The sequence below is a fragment of the Balaenoptera physalus genome (genome assembly GCF_965194825.1).
Source record: "Balaenoptera physalus genome assembly, chromosome: 12".
NCBI classification, from domain to species: Eukaryota; Metazoa; Chordata; class Mammalia; order Artiodactyla; family Balaenopteridae; genus Balaenoptera; species Balaenoptera physalus.
In genome coordinates, this window is record NC_138897.1 from 63363593 (window position 1) to 63377431 (window position 13839).

The 13839-nt window shown below is 42.3% G+C and overlaps 1 protein-coding gene across 16 annotated transcripts in view; it reads right to left on the minus strand.

Annotated features, from left to right (window-relative positions):
- Positions 1-2912: 2912 nt before the first annotated feature.
- EPB41L3 (erythrocyte membrane protein band 4.1 like 3) overlaps positions 2913-13839 on the minus strand; it is a 223416-nt gene continuing 212489 nt past the window's right edge. For 6 of the 16 annotated variants that reach the window (XM_082418611.1, XM_082418610.1, XM_082418609.1 and 3 more), the window contains 10 exons: positions 11469-11543; positions 11002-11091; positions 9318-10025; positions 8687-8809; positions 7664-8047; positions 6737-6868; positions 6152-6250; positions 5643-5723; positions 5250-5366; positions 2913-4042 (listed from right to left, as the gene is read on the minus strand). In XM_082418611.1, the coding sequence (XP_082274737.1) occupies positions 5256-5366; positions 5643-5723; positions 6152-6250; positions 6737-6868; positions 7664-8047; positions 8687-8809; positions 9318-10025; positions 11002-11091; positions 11469-11543 (1803 nt within the window). In that variant the 3' untranslated portion in view covers positions 2913-4042; positions 5250-5255. The remainder of the gene's footprint in view (positions 4043-5249; positions 5367-5642; positions 5724-6151; positions 6251-6736; positions 6869-7663; positions 8048-8686; positions 8810-9317; positions 10026-11001; positions 11092-11468; positions 11544-13839) is intronic. The other 10 variants (XM_082418601.1, XM_082418600.1, XM_082418599.1 and 7 more) reach the window with 5 other exon arrangements.

Genomic DNA, 13839 nt, shown 5'->3' on the forward strand with positions numbered 1-13839 from the left:
TTCTCAACCACTGTGCCACCAGGGAAGCACTGCAATATTTTAAAAATCATTTTTGGTGCCTCTTTGGAAACTTCCTACTTTTCTGTCACTTTGGTTATTCTTATCAATGTTTACAGGGCAATTCCTGATGCCCCTTAAAGGTACAATTTCTTCTACTGGAGTTGTTATTTCCAGCCTAACTACAGGTGGTACTAGCGTTGCCTTCATCACCTTACCATCGTGCTTCTCTTAGTGTTCCTGGGGGCCACACCCTCTGTTATCTCTCAAGCTCCCAATACGTGGGGGAGATAACAGTATTGCCTTAGGCTTACTCAGCACTAGAAACATTCCTTATGTGACTCTGAGAATACTGTCTCAATAAATCTTCACAGTAATTTGTATGTGGATAAGTTAATTTCCTTCTCTAGAAGATGAATCACAATAGGTCAAGAAACTTGCCACCCAGCTGTTCTCCTAAATCAGTGCTCTTTCTACCAGGCCAGTAGTTGTCAAAGTGCCATCTCCAGATCCCTGGCATCACCAGCACCTAAGAACTTTCTAGAAACGCTCATTCTCAGGCCTTGCCCCAGACCTACTGAATCACTGGGGGGGCGTCCGTGTATTCCAATGCATGCTTGGGTCTCAGGGCCCCTTCACGAGGCCAGTGAGTCTCCATGCTGGCTGTCCATGGCATTTGTCTGCAATCTCTTACAAAGTAGTAATGCTGGGTCCCACCTCCAGACCAATGAACTCAGACTCTCCGGAAGCTCAGACTTCAGTATCTTTAAAAAAAAATCCCCAAGTGATTCTAATGGGCATTTAGGCTTAAGACCCACTGCTCCGGAGGACGCAGAGCCTGTGCTGCCTGTGAATTCCTTCTGTCTTAGTCCTTGGGAAGCATCCCCAGGAAAGGTATCGGACATGAACCGACTCAAGCACACAAATGTTCTGTTATCACTTATCAACTCTCTCTCTATTCATACAGAAAGGGCCCATGCAAATATAAAATCCCTCTACGGAAAATTAATATAGTTAATCCACTAGTATGTGCACGCCTTTACACACACACACCTTACCTGACAAGCCACGCAAGAATCTTACGAACGTGCATGTGTAGGTTTTGGATTCATGCTGAACGTTGCGAGGCATTGTGCCGGCTGCCTCGTGGGCGTGGTTTCATTGACAATATCAGCTAAATCCTCACCATAGGAAAGCATGAGGTCATCATAAACACGCGTTTCTTTTTTGCCCCTCAGAGCAAAGTGAACATTGACCCGGATACAGGGAAGGATCCTAGCTAGGGTCACTCCCATTGCTTGAATCCTAATAAGAAAAAGATCTTTGCAGCTTCTGAATTCTCCCCAAGCAGAGGGCTATTTTTTTCTCAAGCAGAGGCAATTTGCTCTTCCTGAGATAAACTAGTTTGGATTCTCACATACAGAATAAGGGATGCACAGCGTGGTGGGGGAGAGGGGGACAAATCAAGTCATTACATCAAACTGCCATTTTCTATTTTACAAAGAACTTTCTCACGCGTTCCTATTTACTAAGCCCGTGCTCCACAACGACTGAGTCTGCGTTCTAGAGCCCGTGAGCCACAAATACTGAGCCCACATACCACAACTACTGAAGCTCACGTGCCTAGAGCCTGTGCTCTGCAACAAGAGAAGCCACTGCAATGAGAAGCCTGCGCACCGCAACGAAGAGTAGCCCCTGCTCGCCACAACTAGAGAAAGCCCACGCATGGCAACGAAGAGCCAACGCAGCCAAAAATAAATAAATACAAATAAATAAATTTAAAAAAAATTATTAAAAAAAAAAACCAAAAAAGAATGAGCCCTCACTGCTGAGGACAGAGAAACCTGAAAACACTAGGTTTGGTAAACATGGCAAACATGGACAGCATCGTGACTATAATTAATAATAGAAATAAATATATAGTATTATGTATTTAAAATTTGCTGAGAGTAAACCTTAGAAGTTCTCATCACAAGAAAAAAACTGTGACTATGTATGGTGACCGTGGTACCCAGCTTTATTGTGGTGATCATTTCAGAATATATACACAATATCAAATCATTATGTTGTACCGAGAAAATAATGTCAATTATACCTCAATGAAAATTTTAGAAAAATAAAAGAGTGAACTTTTTGGACACAAAGTAAGCATATCAGATGCAGGCATATCAATAAAGGGTTAATTTTCATATCAATAAAGTGTTAATTTTTCTCAACACGTTTCTTTGGATTGGCTTTAAACACAATGAAAATGATGCTTCAGTTCCTAAAATGAATACTTAGTACTGACAGTAAGGACAAACTGAGAACTCCTTCAGAGATAAATGATAAGACTCTGACTCCCTCAGTAAAACTAAGCTCTGTGGTCAAATCTAGTAATTTTCTGAGGAAGAATAAAACATTTTTTTTAGAGTTTTTTTCAAAGTCCAGAAGTGAGGTAAGAAATGCCAGCGAATGCATTTAGGCGTTAGGTGGGCGGTTGGTAACGGAAAGGCTGATTCTTAGTCCCCGGCATGCGAGCAGCTGGATGTCAGTGAGCTGCAGAAACACTCACGGCCCTGCAGACCCAGCTGCCAACCTGCTCATCTCTGGAGAGGATGTGAGACAGAGGTGTCTCTCTGGTAGATTAAAAGCCCCCAGAAACACTGGGATTATAGCACAGCCTGTCTTCTAACAGAAAAACGAAAACTTTGAAAGTGAGATTCTGTGATACTAGTTGTACTTTTCAAGGCCTGCATAGGCAACCAACCATTTATCTACACGTATTTCGTTCCCCATCTGTCTACACTTTTTCTCCTGGAAAAAGACAGGCTCTCTCTACCCTGAAGATGAATGAGGCCTTTGATGTCATGCAAATGTTAGCTCTGGGCCAAACACGTACAATCCTGAAAGTAGTACACTTAGAGAATAAGAGGTTTAAATGCATTTACCATTTTTATTTTGCTATGCGGAAACATACATTCACCATGGCTGTGCGATGCGGTTGACAGTGAGATGGAGAATATAACTTTTTGAAGGCTATTTATAACTAAACACTAAATAGTTTTATTACAGTGGAAATTCTGTACAGTTTAAGGCTTGGCTCTGAACTAGAATGCAAATATGGACCAGATTTGGAAATAAAACACTTTTTTTCAAGTAAAAGAAGAAAAATCCATTAAAAAAATACAAGGACGAAGAAATGAAGAAAGAAAACAAAGCAACAGAAGCCCAATGGGTTTTCCCGGAGTGAAATTTCATCATACGGTGAACTAACAAAAATACAGGTTTTCTTTCCAAAATAATGACAATTTACATATTTAGGACTTGTTAGGGAACTCTGGGAAGCTTTCCAGACTGAACACAGACCAAAGCGGACGACGGGGAAGAAATCACATTAATATGCTAAAGTCAGTACTACTTTATAACGGTTAAATTAGATTACACAAAGCAGGATTGTGAGCATTAAATATTTCCAGAGGATCGGAGAGTCGTTACTGCTGACAGGTGAGAGTAATAAACCAGAGGAGACAAGTACAAGATTCAAGTTGTTTACTGAATAAACTCGGTTATTGGCACATCTAATATGGGAAAAACCTGACACACTGGACTAGACAGCTTCTAGCAGTTTAGGGTAATCTTTGTTGATCTGTAAACAAAAGATCTGTCACCTAAGAAACTGCAATTTTGTTTAGACTTTAATAATAATCAGCTATGAAAGGCATGGATTGTTTTATGTGTTACATGAGATCACGGTTTCTATTGTTGGTTATGAACGTGCAGGTGTAGCTGAGAACTTAGACACTGTGTGAAACGTAAAAATGCTGCTTGTTTTGTAATTGTATTGTTGCTTCATGCATTATCAGTTTAGTGATGCTGACTCAGATTGCTTTATTATGGGAAGATCTCTGCCAGTGTCTTTATTAAATGGTCAAGGTCAGTTCTTCTGGATTGAAATTGTCCATGGGCAGATACAAATCAGTGGGTTAGAAGAGGAAACTCCATATAGACTCTGGTTTTTCATAATGGTTTGCATGACTGGCTTCAGGTGCAGCCTAGGTTATTCCTGTAGAAGAGAGATTTGATCAGTTACTCATTTGAAAACATATGAGAGTTTCCCTCAGATTGAGGTCATGGGAAAAGTATCTTGTAAGGTTATAAAATGCTCTTTTTGACAAGATACTGTAAAATACCAGTGTACGTCACTGATAGGCTTTCTCTGAAATAACCACGTCGTCACCCAAGTGGCTGAACTTACTGAAGAGAACCTTTTTTTTGGTTTTTTTTTTTTGCTTTCTATCTTCCAAATTACCTTCTTAATTTGAATATAATGAGTGATTTTTATACGTTTTTTCCTTTGAGAGAAGCCACTCATCAATCAACATTAACCAATGTTAGAGAACGTACTTATTTCATTTATACATGTAAAGCATTTAAGAGACTTTTATCACATAACCAAGTGTGCAAGGAGCTGCATTCAGCATTCAAAGCCTTCCAGGGATGCTCGAGGGGCGGGTTAGTATGCATGACAAGTCTGTGCACACACAGAAGATGCTGTCTGCTCATGATGTTGGCTGCTCATGATGTTGGCCAAAGAATGGCTGGAAAGGCACGTGCTTTCTGGAGGAAAGCAGGACCACAAGACTGCATTTTTGCTTCCTCCCGAGACACAATACTACACTGGGGAAAAAAATCATCCCAAAGAATACAGGAAATAGGTGACATCCACAATGAGAGTGAGTGCTCTGGTCTCAAATTGTAAAACAAAGCAAAAACAAAAGCATAAACAGGCTAGAACCAAACACAGTGGAAGAGAAAGCTTACAATGGGATAATGTGACCAACAGAAGGAGAACAGGCTATATTTTATTTCCCTAGTATTTGGAACACACAAATTGCACCTCTCAGAACAAAACCATCCTAGTTCTGATTAGGCTACATGGCAAGTGAAACCAGATCTGACCTTTCAGATGTGGATAATGAGAGGAGCACAGAGCATGCGTTAAAAGGGAACATGCGCGGGACCATGCAAGCAGACTCTGCTTTCTCTTTATCCTCTAACTGGCAGGGGAGGTAAAAAGTCCACAGTATGGAGCCTCCAAACATGAAACAAACCAGCAGCCGCAAACCAATTTTCCATCCTCTTGATACCCAGAGCCCTGCAAACGCCAGTGAGAGAAAAAGGACAGGGAAGAGGCAGGGGGAGGGAGAGAGGGAAGCCCTGGGCCACATGCCAGCCGAGGCCGAGCCTAGAGAACCAGCGCCACCTCTTACCTGGGCTCAGTCCTCTCCATCTTCAGGGGTGATCTCTGTCTCTTTATGGACCACTACTTTGGTCACTGACATGTCAGGGTGCTGCTCTCTGGCCTCTTTAATTGCCTGAGCCAGTGCCTATCCCCGGGAAATCACAGAAGGGCAAAGACAAAAAAGGAGGTGGGACGTGCAAGATCAGAGCCGGGTGGAGACTTATGAGCAAGATCTATATACACAATTTACAAATGGGATACAATGACTGCAAAGGGGGGGTCACACGTTGCATATTGGAAAGTTAATTCAGAAAACTGTTTAGACTACAGGCTGAACTAGAAGGACAGCTCTGGGAAGAGTACGACCAGCTCGTGTTTCTCTGTCTCCCTGCCAGGGTATCTACCCTCTCTCACATGCTACCTGGTCATGGTCAATATCCGCGTCTCCCGTGATGACGATTCGCTTCTCGATTCTCGTCTCTGAAATGCCTCCTTTCACAGTCTGAAAGCAACAGATAAGCATTATGAAGTTACCGTCACTGTTGACTCGGGGAAATGGCGGAAAATGCCGACACAGCTTTAAGTTGCATCATTCATTCTTTAAGAATTGAAACAGAATCCTATGGCAGTTATTTACAATTGTTAATTTCAGAAGCGAAGCCAGAATAGAGTCCTTTGGGTTTGGCTGGCTGGTTGTTTCTGGAACGTCTACCATATGCTATGCACTGGCGTTAAGGGTTATGCAAAGGGCATCAGAATGCATATTCTTAAATGGAACCTGGCATGTGAGGACAGATGCACCACAAATACAGCAGCCGTGAGAGCTCCAATGCAGCTGCCTGGTATCCTGATACTCACGTATCTGCTGCTGCAGCCCAACCCAGAAGTTCTGAACCGATACCTTCCTGTATCCGTTCCCACTCCACTTACTTTGGTGATGTGGGTGGTGGTCGTGGTGCTAGTGGTTTCAGATGTGATTGTCTGTGCGCTCATGAGCACACCTGGCTCCAAATCAGCACCAAGATCGACCTAAGCAAGCAAAGGGGGAGACGCCATACTTGAATACTGATGTTACCTCTCCAGACGTCTGCTATCTTGGTTTAAGGCATGGCGATGATTTAATTATCTGCACAATCACTGTGCTGTTCCATCAGCATCTGGAAGCTGCCACTGACTAAAGACTGAATCAAACTTGGCCATTGTTAACCCTCATTAAAAAGTTGGGACTTCAGAAATGTGAGCAGGGGCTGGATGAGCTAGTGTTTTTCCTTATCTATGGCTAGGGAGATAGATTTCCGAGCCTCTTTCTACAGTTCAAGGTATGTGAAGACCTGCTTAAGTCACCTGCTCTTCCTTGATCGGTAATAAAATTACAATTACTGCACCATTCTTGATAGAGACAGTTGGGTCCTCTGAGTCTCACAAATTAAATATCATGTAGTGACACTTAAATGCACGAAGCCATTCAAGGGGTAAAACAGGTGCCAGGGCTCTGGGCTTCATCGACTGTCTTACCTGTGATGATTCATATGTTATGGTTTTTGTTTCTGTGTGAACTACAGGCACTTCCTTGGTAGAAATTTCTAGCTTTACTTCTCCTGGTGAAACACTGTCAAAGCTGATGGTTTCTGTCTTCACAGTTGATGACTATACCAATGGGAAGCAGGCAGAGAGGCTATTAAATTTTGCAAACACATACCTTTGTTTTTTTCCCTCCCCTCTTGGTGGATATATATAAGCACAGGTTGGTATGAAATAAACGTTTACATTTTACATGGGGGTCGTCAGTTGGGGAATGAGGCACACAATAGATACATGTCAGTCTCCCAGAATTCATATGGAATGCTCCAGGTACAAGAAAATATTTCGAAGGATATTGAAAAAACCCACTCTTTTACATTCCCTCTCCTCTATCTCATAAACTAATTTTAACAGATTAAAAAATCATAAATTTGCCTTTTATTGAAAAACTTCTTGGACAGAAGGAACAAGTAATAAGACACTGAACCACTGCCCCTCACCCCGCCCCCAGGTACTTCAGGAATTTCAATAAAAGAGAATAAAGAATAAATTCTAGCACTTGGTGCCTGGGCAAGCCTGGTTTTGGTCCTTCTGGTTAAGTACACTGATCAGAAATAAATTTATCAAGTTTTCTAGTATCTTGGCAGGCTACGCATCTCCCAGGTTTATTGCCAGTTACGGTAATTGTAAAGAGAGTAGAAGCCGTTTCCTGGAACTTTAGATTGTGAATAATCATTATATATGTTTGCATGGGACCCCAGACCAGCATGGAGACCCCATAATTGCCATGCAAGAGGGCAACAAGAGGAGAAACAAACTGCTCTTGGAAAAGGAAGAAAATTAAACCTAGCCCTGCCTTTATGCTTAACTAAATTTCAGGGACTTACTTCAGCACTAAAAGTAACATTAACCGCTAGTTACCTCAAAATGAGGTTTTTGTTCCAAAGCTTCAGAAACGTGGATGGCTGCACTCTGCTCCTCCTCTGGCTCTTGGGAAGCAGCTGCCATCTCTCCCTGCTCGAGGACAGCTTCGTCGGCCACCTCCCCTTTTTCCTCCTTTGCTCCCTCAGTCAGAGCAGAGATCTCCTTCCCTTTCACATCAGAAGCATCAGCAGATGCTGCCTGGGTCACAGCATCCATGTCATCTCCAGCTGCGTAAGAAGCATCCCCACTCGCATGCACATTCATCACATGTCTTTCCTCCATCAATGCCGTTTCCTGCACAACCTTCTCGGTGCTAAGTGGCTGGGGGCGCTGGGTTGTTTCCATCTCTATTTTGCCAGACTCCATCTTGGTTTCCGTTTCCTGCATGGAAAAAAAATTGTGGTGTCAGTGTGACTTTCCACAAAGCAAAGGTCAGAAAGCAAAAAAAACCAAAACAAAAACAGCCACTCACCAGGGTACCTAAAGCCAGTACCAGTGCTTATAACCAGCAACGCTTATAGAAAATATAAATTAGCTTTCATTCCCCCCACCAGAATCTTTGATGCCTGCCCTCTGCCTGACACATAGCCTCGAACCCGTGCTGCTTCTTCGGATGTCACAAAAGAAACAAGAGTGCAGTAAAAAAACGCAATTAAAAAACCAAAACAAAATGAAAGCATTGGAGCACATGCATATTGGTTTTGGCTGCTTCCTTAGACCTAACAGGTGACATAAAATGCTTTTAAGAAATTAAATGCTGTTAAAACGTCTCAGCACAATTGCTTTCTGAACATCTGAAGTATGTTCTTGTAATGGAACTAAAGACATGTGATGCAAACGTGGGACAGGCACAGAGGGGTGTAATTGAAGACCCCTCTCAGGTGTTTAAAGCAAAGCCACTTGGACGCAACACACACACACACACACACACACACACACACACACACACACTCCAAAAAGGCACAAAGAAAAGGCAAAGAGGCAGAGACAGAGACACCGAGGATGGAAACAAATGGCCACCTGCACCCAGCTTTGAGAAGTGGAAGTAACCCCTCCTATGAATTCTGTCGGTTTTCTCGCAGACTCTAATAAGCTGAAGATTTCAGAGCCATCCATGAGCTTTTCTCCAGAAGACTGTTTAGTCTGAGTGAATAGAGAAATGGAGAGTCAAGCACAGAGGTCGGGACACAGGAGGGCATGTACTCATTCACAGCTGGTTAGACAGAACTGTAGGCGCGGGACCCAGGGCGAGGGATGGAGGGATCTACAGACAAGATTTGGAAACACACAGGAATGGGAAATCAACAGCAAATCAGGGTGAGCAGGGGCTCTGGTTTGGTAAAGCGGAGAGAGTTCCTGGGGTTAGGGCGGTGCTGGGTGAAGCGGATCCTTTCACCGGCACCGGCACCGCAAGCCCCGGCAGCACCACCCCACCTCGGGGACAAGAGCTGGAAATAAAACGGCAGGTGTCTCAACGCTCACGTCAGACCGCGGTAGTGACTTAACCATGAAAACAACAAAAAAGCTTGGGTTGGCGGCTCTCAACATAAGTCAAACAGCAAGAGAAATGGAAAGGCTCGGGGTGGAAGGGCTGCCTCGGCAAATGTCATGCTGGAATCGGAAACGGCGGCCCAAAGGCGGCACCGGTTACCACGACTTGGGACGTGGCCGACTCTGTGACAACGTATCGGGTGGTGGCGACGGTGACGGCCGGTTCCTGGGAGTGTATCCACTCGGACAGGCTCTTCCCGTGGGGACCGGAGGGCCCCACCTTCAAGGCCTCGGCCGCGGCCTCGGGCTCCGCTCTGCCCAGCCGCTCGCCCTCCAGGCTGGCATCCCTCCCGGGTGCGTGCCTTTTCTCCAGAGCATCGTCCTCGGGGCTCTGCTGCCGGGACTCGGTTTCCCTGATGGGGGCCAGAGACTCCGACGGCCTCCGCTTTGGAGTGTGGACCTCAGGCCCCCTCCTGGTCCTGTCCTCGGTGAGGGCTCCCAGGACCTCGAACTCTGCCAGGACAGGGGGGGTCTTCACGGACTCGGCTAGTCCCGGCTCAAGAGGGGAGGGGGACAACACCTTCTCCCCTTCTTTGACTTTTCCTGTCATAGTGACAATTTTTCCGGACACGGTATCGTAGGACTTTCCGAGTGTGTATATTTTCTGTTTGTTCTCTTCCTTCAAGTGCATTTCTCGGGCCAAGTCTTCGAAGCTCTGTACTTCAGTGGCGCTAGATCCTAACAAGTCGGTGGGGATGTCATCAGTTCTACCGCTCGCGGTCACCACCTTGTACGTCACAGTCTTTTTCGAATCACCATCAACTACCTCAGTGGGTATTTTGTCTACAATAACCCAGTCCTCTGTGCCCTATATTTGGAATATAAAAGCTAAATTAGAAGTTCTGACGGTATCTCATTTCTACAATAAGAATCCTTTAAGGCAATCAGGGTGAGAGCTACACTCAGGCCTGGGAGGTGACTGCACAGGGCTGGGGTTATTTTCTATTAATTATGGCTGCAATCTCTTCCCATCTGAAATTTATTAACTCTAACCTGCAACTTGGAATACGGTCTGTGTGTAGACTCGCAATTTCAGATTTCTTGAAATACTTTGGTGGTAAATTTTGCAAAGACTATATTTGATCTTATGCTAAATGTCTGATCATTTTGTAGGTCAAGATTAAACAGTTTTGAAGCTGCTGTACAAGTTATTTAGCTTTACTTGTGTGGACATAGAAAAGACAGTTTTCCATGTGAAATAGAACACTGTACTTCATATCTGTTGTTCTCACAAAGAATGTGCCAGCATTCCCACAAATTTCTGTGAAAACCATTTTCCATGTTTGTGAATTATACTTCCTTATATGGGAGACGGAATCCACTCTAGCACTTATTATCCAATAAGTATTCAGTGCACCTGTGTTCCAGGCATTGTAATGAACTATTTCCCACTGTTAGGACACTGTCGGAGCCTCTTAGAAATAGGTCACAGTGGTCTGTACACTGTTCCGATTTTATTTACAACCGAAGTTCATCGTCTCAGGAGTTTCTTTGCCAGTTTCCTTAGTGTTAGTTCCAATAAGGCAGAAGAAATGGAAGTTATGAAACTTCTGTATTGGGGAGCCTACCAGGATGTTAGCAGGTAACTAGTCTAACAGGTTACAGAGGGAAAAGAAACCAAGCCAGGAGCAAGGGAGCACCTTGGTTTACATTTTAAACTTGGACGTTTGCTACGTTCTTATTTATCCTAGCCTGAATCTAGAAATAGGTGGGCCTTAAGAAAAAGGATTACAGATCCATCTATAGGCTGGTGCAGGATTAAACAAAATGAATTGAAAAATAACCTCTAGGGTCGATGGGACAGTTTTCTGGAAAATGATTTGACGAGAGGTAACGACAGAGCCTCCTTCCTGAATTTTCTTTATCACACTCGGCTAGTGGGAAAACCAATAAAAGTTCAGAACTTTCAAAATCAGTCAAGGTCATCTAAATTAGCATCACTCTATGGGTGAAAGAGATACTAAAAGGTCCAATAATATCATTACAAAGTATAATCATAACGCTTCAATGACCGCACACAGATATAATCACTTAGGAGCAAAAGCCACAAAGAAATGATAGCTAACGGATAACTAAAATAGTAACAAAATTCCCTATTTCCCTCCCCAGAATCTAAGCAAAAATGATATACCTACCTTAGTGGCAAACAAGGTAAATTTTAAAAAGAAAGGAAAAACTACAGACATTTTAATGACACTGAAATCTGAAGAGCAATTTCCTTCTGGAAAATTCCTTAATGTTTGTTTTTTACCTGAGACTCAAAGAATGGAGAGCTTCCTTGATGCAAAAATAGAACCTTTTCAGAAATCTCTCTTTCTTCTTTGGTCTGTTTGAATAAAGGGGGTTGGGTTGGAGAAGAGGAAGCAGACAGTTTCCAAAAAGGCAAGTTAGGAAGAGAGTTCTTTTCTGTGCTACACATATAATACTCATTCATTTTTTTTTCTGAAGAAGTAAATTAGTGTCTATTAATTTGGAAAATGGTCTGAAGCCATCTCAACATTTAATAATTATTTCCAAAGAGTAACAGATTATGTTTTGAATCTCCAGTGTTTTTAGGATTCAAACATTTCTCATTTCTACAAACACAGATCATGCAAGAGTGGCATAAAGAGCTTTCTGGCATTTCAATAGTGTTCATACGTCAGTGATCTGAAATACTGTAAAAGTGAGTATTAAAATGAAAATGTTAAGATTTAAAAAAAGTTAAGTTAGGAATAAATCCTCACTTCCACGTCTGACAAATTCTTGATCATATTCCCTACTGAAGTGTCGCCTGATACAGAGGAAGGAAACACACATGGGTCACTGCATTAGCTACTAATCTGAAAAACCCAGTTATGCCTAGATTGATGTCTTTATTCCACAAATAAACATAAGGTTATAGCTTTATTTGAACTTTTATAACATGGCAAATAATCCTGAAAAGTCAACTTCAGAATATCTTGGTGAAGAATTAAGTATTTCAAGTCATACTTGTCTTTAACATATAAAATTTAAAAGGACATTAAATATGTTATGTTAGAACAGTTTTTTTCCTTTCATCTTTTTATTGCTTCCTTTAGTATTAAATAGGCATAATTCATGGGGCAATACGTTAGCTACCGAGCCTGTCTCTGTGCACAGCACATGACTGCATAGAATAGTGACAAAAGGATATTTTGGTAAAGTCATCTAAAAATAATAATAGAAAAGTTCAAAGTTTCTAGACGAATGGAACTTTGAAAATAAACCCTCTTGTTGATAAGCAATATAATTTTATGAGAGGTATTTAAAATTCCTAGGTACGTATCTACAAAGCTATCAGTACTATATTTAATCGTTTGCCTGCAAGAGGTTATAGAGGAGCATCTGGAATGTTCTCTGGAACGACCTGCTGACAGATTTTGATAGCATCGTCCTCATATGCTCCTTTCAAATGAGGAACAAATAAGACAATTCGAAGGGGGGAAAAAAAAATCCCTGTCCTGCCCCATTCTGGAGAAAGATATTGCAAGAGACAAAATGTACCATGTGGAATCATTCAATGTGGATTTAGTTTTTAAACTTTCAATCATAGCCTCTTTTTTAAACAGAAATAAGAAACAGGAAGTCAAAATTATAGGTACTTTTCAGAATACCATGGCTAGGCCTCTAATTATAATCACTGAACTAAATATTTTCCTACAATGAAAGCTTAAAAAAACAACAGCAGTGGTTTTCAGCATATCCTGTTATCTGACATCAACTAATTTTAAAAACATCTGTGTCTGTAATTAAAAATGTCCACACTGTCTGCATCCAGAATTGTGCATGTCCCATAATAACGGAGAAGGGTAAGATAAGGGGATAGATGTTATCATTAAATCCTGTATACTGTCAACCCCAATCCAGTGAGTTCGGCTAAAGTTAAGAGGTACTGATAAAGAAAAGCTGATAATCGAAACATTTACTAGGGGTTAAGACAGAGTCAGATGCACACCCTGACTATTTCATTTAGTTACTTAAATGTTCATGCCTGTGTCATAATTGGGACACAAGGCCCTAGAGTGGCATGCAAAATTCACAGAGGTGTTACTTGCTCAGATGATTAAGGGTCTCTATGGAGCTGTGACTTTCATTTCTGCTCGGGCCAGGGGTTCTCAAATTGGGCTGTGAATTAGAATTATGCGGAGAGCTTTTAAATAAGAGTAATGTGTGGGGTGCACCTCTGACTAATTAAATCAGATTCTGATGTAGAACCCAGGCATCGGTATTTTAAAAATCTTGTCGGTGACTGTAATACGCATCTAGAGTTGCACCCCAGGGTCTGAATGGAAAGTCACAGAAGTCAGATTCACAGAATGGAGATAATTCTCTCTATCCATGAATAGATGATCCACAGTGAATGGATATTTTGCCCAATTTAAGGCCCATCCAAGACCTGAACAGCAGAAGTAAAGCTGGACAAGAAAGCAGAAAAACGCATAAAGAGAGTTGATTCTAGTTATTCATGGCAGTTGGGTTCTATAAAGTCGCCGTGAACACTGAATTACTGAGTACTGAACCACAGCTCCTAGGGGAAAGCCAGGGTCAGGTTCCTGGGAGCTTCTGGTCATGAAATTTTCATCAACTGATCAATGCATAACCTTGTTTTATGTGTGTTT